The 7,390-nt window shown below is 45.7% G+C and overlaps 1 protein-coding gene across 1 annotated transcript in view; it reads left to right on the top strand.

The window, feature by feature from the left end:
• Positions 1 to 4,002, top strand: part of PCNX3 (pecanex 3) — a 68,160-nt gene extending 64,158 nt beyond the window's left edge. Inside the window, exons 33-35 of the mRNA XM_087943587.1 lie at positions 315 to 508; positions 812 to 1,224; positions 3,329 to 4,002. Coding sequence (XP_087799713.1) covers positions 315 to 508; positions 812 to 1,224; positions 3,329 to 3,526 — 805 coding nt within the window. The 3' untranslated portion in view covers positions 3,527 to 4,002. The remainder of the gene's footprint in view (positions 1 to 314; positions 509 to 811; positions 1,225 to 3,328) is intronic.
• The last annotated feature ends 3,388 nt before the right edge of the window (positions 4,003 to 7,390 follow it).

Genomic DNA, 7,390 nt, shown 5'->3' with positions numbered 1-7,390 from the left:
TGAGGTGTTTCCACAAAGAAGAGGGGGTCAAGCTATTCTCCAAAGCACCAGAAGGCAGGACAAGAAGCAACGGATGGAAACTAATCAAGGAGAGAAGCAACCTAGAACTAAGGAGAAGTTTACTAACAGTGAGAATAATTAACCAGTGGAACAACTTGCCACTAGACGTTGTGGGTGCTCCATCCCTGGAGGTTTTCAAGAAGAGACTGGACAGCCATTTTGTCTCCAGTGGGGTAGGGTTTCCTGCCTGAGCAGGGGGTTGGACTAGGTGGTCTCCAGGGTCCCTTCCCACTCTGTTCTCCTCTGCCCTGCAGGTTGCAGAAAGGCTGCGGAGCCGGCTGCAACAGCGGAGGCAACATTGAGGATTCAGACTGTGGTGGGGGATCATCTCTCGGCAATAACCCCGCCGGGCACAGCGGGCAGGGCCCCGGGAGCACGGCTCACAACCCCGGGCCACCGCCGGCGAACCCCACCGAGACGGGGGCCACGGCTGCCCAACCTCAGGCAGGTAAGAAAAATGGCTGGGTTGGGGCGAACTCTCCGGGCTCGATTTAAAGCCGAGGTGTTCAACCGTGGCAACTTCTAAAGACCGATGGGCTTCAACTCCCAGAAGTCCTCCAGCCAGCGCATCTACTCGCAAGTTGGCAGAAGCCCGAGCGTGGGACGGGAGCTCAGCCCGTCCCGCAGCAGCAACGGGGTCTTGAACGCGCAAGCCTGCTGATGGTCAGCCCAGCATCCCAACCACGTGAGCCGCCGCGTTCCCATCCCCAGACCGCCGTGACCCACCCTTGCCTTGTTCTCTCGCCCGCAGAATCCGATCCCGGCCTTCCTCCTCCAAACCAGAGCTGGCCGGTCCAGCCCCAGCTAAGCCAGACCGATGGACGTGCCCCGCCGACCCCCGCCGCCTCGTGGCCTCCGGGCCCCCATTTCCTGGGAAGCCAGCTTTCCTGCGCCAGCTCCTTGGCTTCCGTGGCCGAGGGCTCAGGACGTACCCCTCTGCCCCTCCACCCCAGCCTCGGGACCCTCTCCCCTTTCGTCTACGAGGGTCTCTGCAGCAAGTGGAGCCTGCCAGCCCGCAAAGGACTGAACGGATTAGGGGGCAGCGAGAGCGAATTCCCGCCTGGCACTCCGCCTCCCCACACAACGGACAGCTCTTCTTTAGCGTCTAACGCGGCTGCTGCTGCCTTGGGGACACTCAGCCTTGGAGGGAGCCCTAAGCCTCAGGTGGGTCATCCCCCCCTCCCACCATTCCTTTTACACAATTTCTTTTTTTTTTTAAAAAAAAGGGGGACTCCCACATATAAGAGGCCGCCTGACTCTTTGTCAATCATTAGGCACATTCCCCGTCTTTTAACCAGCTACTAAGTCCCGTGGGGATGCGTTGGTCAGAGTACACTATTGCAGGTCAATTCTGCCCACTGCCGGCAGTTCGATCCTGACCGGCTCGAGGTTGACTCAGCCTTCCGTCCTTCCGAGGTGGGTCAAATGATGAAGACCCAGATGGTTGGGGACCAGAGGCTGACTCTGTAAACCGCTTTGAGGGAGCTGTAAAGACACTATGAAAAAGTGCTTTGCATATAAGTACTATTGCTATTCTCTTTTATTTTCTATTCTCTTCTATTTTCTCTTCTCTATTATTTTTTATTTTCCAATTCCTATTGGTATTCTACTCTATTCTATTTCTTCCAATATTTATTCTGTTCTATTCTGTTCTGTTCTGTTCTATTCTATTCTGTTCTCTTCCAATATTTATTCTATTCTATTCCTATTCTATTCCTTCCAATATTTGTTCTGTTCTATTCTGTTCTATTCTATTCTATTCTATTCTATTCTACTCCAATGTTTATTCTATTCTATTCTATTCATTCCTTCCAATATTTGTTCTATTCTATTCTATTCTATTCTATTCTATTCTATTCCAATATTTATTCTATTCTGTTCCTATTCTGTTCTATTCCTTCCAATATTTGTTCTGTTCTATTCTATTCTATTCTATTCCAATATTTATTCTATTCTGTTCCTATTCTGTTCTATTCCTTCCAATATTTGTTCTATTCTATTCTATTCTATTCTATTCTATTCTATTCTATTCTATTCTAATATTTATTCTATTCTATTCTATTCTATTCTATTCTATTCTATTCTATTCTATTCTATTCTATTCCAATATTTATTCTATTCTGTTCCTATTCTGTTCTATTCCTTCCAATATTTGTTCTATTCTATTCCTAGAATAGAATAGAATATTTATACTATTCTGTTCCTATTCTGTTCTATTCCTTCCAATATTTGTTCTGTTCTATTCTATTCTATTCTATTCTATTCTATTCTATTCTATTCCAATATTTATTTTATTCTATTCTATTCTATTCCTATTCTATTATATTCCTTCCAATATTTGTTCTATTCTGTTCTGTTCTATTCTGTTCTGTTCTGTTCTATTCTATTCTATTCTATTCTGTTCCTATTCTGTTCTATTCCTTCCAATATTTGTTCTGTTCTATTCTATTCTATTCTATTCTATTCTATTCTATTCTATTCTATTCCAATATTTATTCTATTCTATTCCTATTCTATTATGTTCCTTCCAATATTTGTTCTATTCTATTCTATTCTATTCTATTCTATTCTATTCTGTTCCTATTCTGTTCTATTCCTTCCAATATTTGTTCTGTTCTACTCTATTCTATTCTATTCTATTCTATTCTATTCCAATATTTATTCTATTCTATTCTATTCTATTCTATTCCTATTCTATTCCATTCCTTACAATATTTGTTCTATTCTATTCTATTCTATTCCAATATTTATTCTATTCTATTCTATTCTGTTCCTATTCTGTTCTATTCCTTCCAATATTTGTTCTGTTCTATTCTATTCTATTCTATTCTCTTCTATTCTATTCTATTCTATTCTATTATTCTATTCTATTCTATTCTATTCTATTCTATTCTATTCTATTCTATTCTATTCTATTCTATTCTATTCCAATATTTATTCTATTCTATTTTATTGTACTTTATTCTATTCCTTCCAATATTTATTCTATTCTACTCCATTCCATTAAATTTGCCATATATGGCGCAGTGGTTGGAATGCAGTATTGCAGACTTAATTCTGCCGACTGCCAGCATTTCGATCCTGACCAGCTCACGGTTTTGTGTTTTCCTTTTAAATCAAAGCAGTCAGTTTCACCGTCTCAGTTCAACTCCCATCAACTCCTGCATCCGCTCAGGGACTCCACGCGCCCTTCCCTTTTGTCCTGCGAAACGCCGCTGCCGCCCACCTGATCTGTGACCCCCCTGCCTTCGCTCCCTTTCTCCCGCAGGCTCCTGTCCCAGGACCCGTCCCCGAGGCCGCCACCAGCACCCCCAGCCCGCTGCCTCTGGAGCCCCTGTCCTCCGCCGCCGCTCAAGAAGAGACTTTGTTCCCGGAGCCTGAGCCCCTGGTGGCCGAATGGGGCCGGCAACGAGAAGACGAAGACAGTCCGGCGGCCGGCCAGCCCCTCCTGGATCATCAATATTGAATTAGAAGTTGGGGAGGGGGGGGGGAGGCACCCACTCAGAACTATGGGCTGGTCCCATTTGGACTCTTCCTGGTTCCTCCGCTGGTCACCCGTCCCTCCCCAACTCTTCCGTTCCTTCACACAAACCAACCTGGACCGGGTTTTTTGGGGGGGGGGTGGAGTGGGGGGCTTGGTCTGCAAGACTAAGGACAAGCAATACAGGCTGTTCCAGCCTTGCCTGCAATTTCTTCCATTTGCACCTCCCTCCTTCTTCCACCATCTGGCCCCCACCCCTCAAAAAAAATACCTTCCACTTGCCTGCAGGGGCAGGCTCACCCCACAATTCACAAGGACCCGCCTTGCTCCCGCTTGGCTCTCACCGGGTGATGAGTTCAAGGCCGGTCTCGTCCCCCACCCTCTCTTTATTTTTATTTTTTCTTCTCCTCCTCCTCCTCCCTCTGCTCTTGTTGTCCCCTGGGGTTAATAATAATGATAATTCATTCTTTTCGTTTTGTTTTGGTTTTTCCACCCGGGTCTTCCTCTCCCAGGACTTGGTGGAGTTGGGGGCTGGCTGGTGGGAGAATTTTTTTAAAAAAAAGGCGGGGGGCGAATCAAAAGCAGCCGAAGAATTTCGACGTTCAGGATTTTGGGAAAAGCGGGAAAAGACGCAAAATGTAGGTTATTGGGGTGTCTCTGCAGAAAAGGGGGAAAGAGAATGGGAGAGGCAGCGTTTTCGATAGTTTTCTCATCTCTCTCTTCACGTCTACGGAGATTCTCAAGTCACCCAGATCGTGGTTGTCCCAGAGGTGCCTTTCCCCCCAAGAAGCAACTGGACTTTGTTTTTCTTTGAAGATGTTTCCCTTCTCATCCAAGAAACTTCAAAAAAAAAAAAAAGACAGTCATTTGTATGACATGGTATAGGGTCTCCTGCTTGAGCAGGGGGCTGGACTAGAAGACCTCCAAGGTCCTCTCCTAATTCTTATTCTAACTCTACTGTGTTCTGTTTTATATATATTCTGTTCTGTTGTTCTATTCTACTCTCTGTTCTGTTCTAATTCTATTCTATTCTACTCTACTTTTTCTGTTCTTTATATATTCTGTTCTACTCTACTTCATTCTACTCTATTCTAATTCTTATTCTAATTCTATTCTGTTCTGTCCTATATGTATTCTGTTCTGTTGTTCTATTCTACTCTAACTCTGTTCTGTTCTACTCTACTTTATTCTATTCTTATACTAATTCTATTCTGTTCTGTTCTATATGTATTTTGTTCTGTTCTATTCTACTCTGTTCTATTTTCTATTATATTTACTATTCAATATATATATATATTCTGTTCTATTCTACTCTACTTTATTCTGTTGTATTCTAATTCTTATTCTAATTCTACTGTTCTATATATATTCTGTTTTATTCTACTCTACTCTGTTCTAATTCTATTCCACTCTGTTCTCTGTTTTTTTCTTCTTCTTCTTCTTCTTCTTCTTCTTCTTCTTCTTCTTCTTCTTCTTCTTCTTCTTCTTCTTCTTCTTCTTCTTCTTCTTCTTCTTCTTCTTCTTCTTCTTCTTCTTCTTCTTCTTCTTCTTCTTTCTTCTTCTTTCTTCTTCTTCTTCTGTTCTACTCGACTGTTCTATACTGTTCTATTTTCTCTTCTGTTCTACTCTACTCTACTCTATTTCAACCCCAAGGTTACCTTGTGTGAACTCAACCTCCAAACTAGATGCTGCTTGGGTTCTCGGAAATGCAGGGGGTGGGTCCCAACCCCCCCTCCCTTGTCTTCCTTCCAAAATTTCACTGAAGCAATATTGGGGGGGCGGGGGGGAGGCATTTCAAACTATTGCTGCAGTTCATTAAGACCCAGATTTCCCCACAGTTGGTCACCAAAAGAAAGAGAGAGGTCATTCAAAGGTGTTTTCCTGTGTTGATTCTCATGTAAGTTAAACCAGGTGAAAGGCGCTTCAGCTGGGGACGCAACATCCACTACGCTTCCCATTAAAGCGGGTGCAAGTTCGCGCATCGTCTCCTTCCTGTAAATATCTCCTCCCCGGGACCAAAAAGGCACATTCAAGGTTGCACAGAACAAGGGCTTCATCCCCTGCCTGTCTTCCTCCCCCTCCCCTTAAAAAAAAACCCCAATCTGCAGGTGGTCCTCAACATCCAACTGCAATTCAGCCCACTGTTGCTAAGCGAGACAGTTTTGAACTGAGTTTTCCCCGTTTTGCGACCGTGCCCCACGATGGTTAAGCAAATCGCTGCAGTTTTAACCCAGCAAGGGGATTGCAAAGTAAATCGGGTTTCCCCACTGAAATTCTGTCAGTAAGTGAGGTGGTTGTTAAGTGAGGCTTTGCAAACCCATCTTGTCAACAGTTGTTAAGGGAATTGCTGCCATGGTTAGTCACCCGGTTGTTAAGAGAATCCAGCTTCCTCACGGACATCGCTTGTCAGAAGGTCCCAAAAGGGGATCGCTGAGACCGTCATAACTACAAATCAGTTGCCAAGCGCCTGAATTTTGATCCCGTGACCGTGGGGAGGCCCTAACCATCCCGAGTCGCTTTTTGCAGTGCCCTTATGGCAACTTTGGTCACTAAACGGGCCGCTGTAAACTGAGGACAACCTGTACTTGGACCACAAAGCTAAGAGAGCAGAGGGAAACCTTGCTTCCGCTCTCCGGCAGGCTTAGCCGTGGTGGTGCAGTGGTCAGAGTGCGGTACTGCAGGCTCCTTCTGCTGATTGCTGGCTGACTGCAATTTGGCACTTCGAATCTCACCAGGCTCCAGGTTGACTCAGCCTTCCGTCCTTCCGAGGTCAGTAAAATGAGGACCCAGATTGTTGGCGGCAAGAGGCTGACTCTGTAAACCGCTTAGAGAGGACTGTAGGGCACTGCGAAGTGGTATATAAGTCTAAGGGCTATTGCTATTGCCCTCCCTCCCTCCCCTTCCTTCTCATCTCGTGTCTTCCTTCCTTCCTTCCTTCCTCCTTCCTTCCTTCCTTCCTTCCTTCCTTCCTTGTCATCTCGTGTCTTCCTACCTTCCTTCCTCTCTCCCTCCCTCCCTCCTTCCTTCCTTCCTTCCTTCTCTGTAAACCGCTTAGAGAGGACTGTAGGGCACTGCGAAGTGGTATATAAGTCTAAGGGCTATTGCTATTGCCCTCCCTCCCTCCCCTTCCTTCCTTCTCATCTCGTGTCTTCCTTCCTTCCTTCCTTCCTTCCTTCCTTCCTTCTCTGTAAACCGCTTAGAGAGGACTGTAGGGCACTGCGAAGTGGTATATAAGTCTAAGGGCTATTGCTATTGCCCTCCCTCCCTCCCCTTCCTTCTCATCTCGTGTCTTCCTTCCTTCCTTCCTTCCTTCCTTCCTTCCTTCCTTCCTTCCTTGTCATCTCGTGTCTTCCTACCTTCCTTCCTCTCTCCCTCCCTCCCTCCTTCCTTCCTTCCTTCTCTGTAAACCGCTTAGAGAGGACTGTAGGGCACTGCGAAGTGGTATATAAGTCTAAGGGCTATTGCTATTGCCCTCCCTCCCTCCCTCCCTTCTCGTGCCTTCCTTCTCTGTAAACTGCTTAGAGAGGGCTGTAAAGCACTGGGAAGCGCTATATAAGTCTAAGGGCTATTGCTATTGCCCTTCCTCCCTCCCTTCCTTGTCATCTCGTGTCTTCCTTCCTTCCTTCCTTCCTTCCTCTCTCCCTCCCTCCCTCCTTCCTTCCTTCCTTCCTTCCTTCCTTCTGTAAACCGCTTAGAGAGGACTGTAGGGCACTGCGAAGTGGTATATAAGTCTAAGGGCTATTGCTATTGCCCTTCCTTCCTTCCTTCCTTCCTTCCTTCCTTCCTTCCTGTTAGAATGCAGAATTGCAAACCAACTCTGCCCACAGTCAGCAGTTTGATCCTGACCGG

The sequence above is a fragment of the Notechis scutatus genome, chromosome 14, assembly GCF_049901735.1.
Source record: "Notechis scutatus isolate UNSWTSFEM ecotype Mainland chromosome 14, rNotScu1.2, whole genome shotgun sequence".
NCBI lineage: Eukaryota > Metazoa > Chordata > Lepidosauria > Squamata > Elapidae > Notechis > Notechis scutatus.
This window is presented reverse-complemented; position numbering and strand designations above follow the sequence as displayed.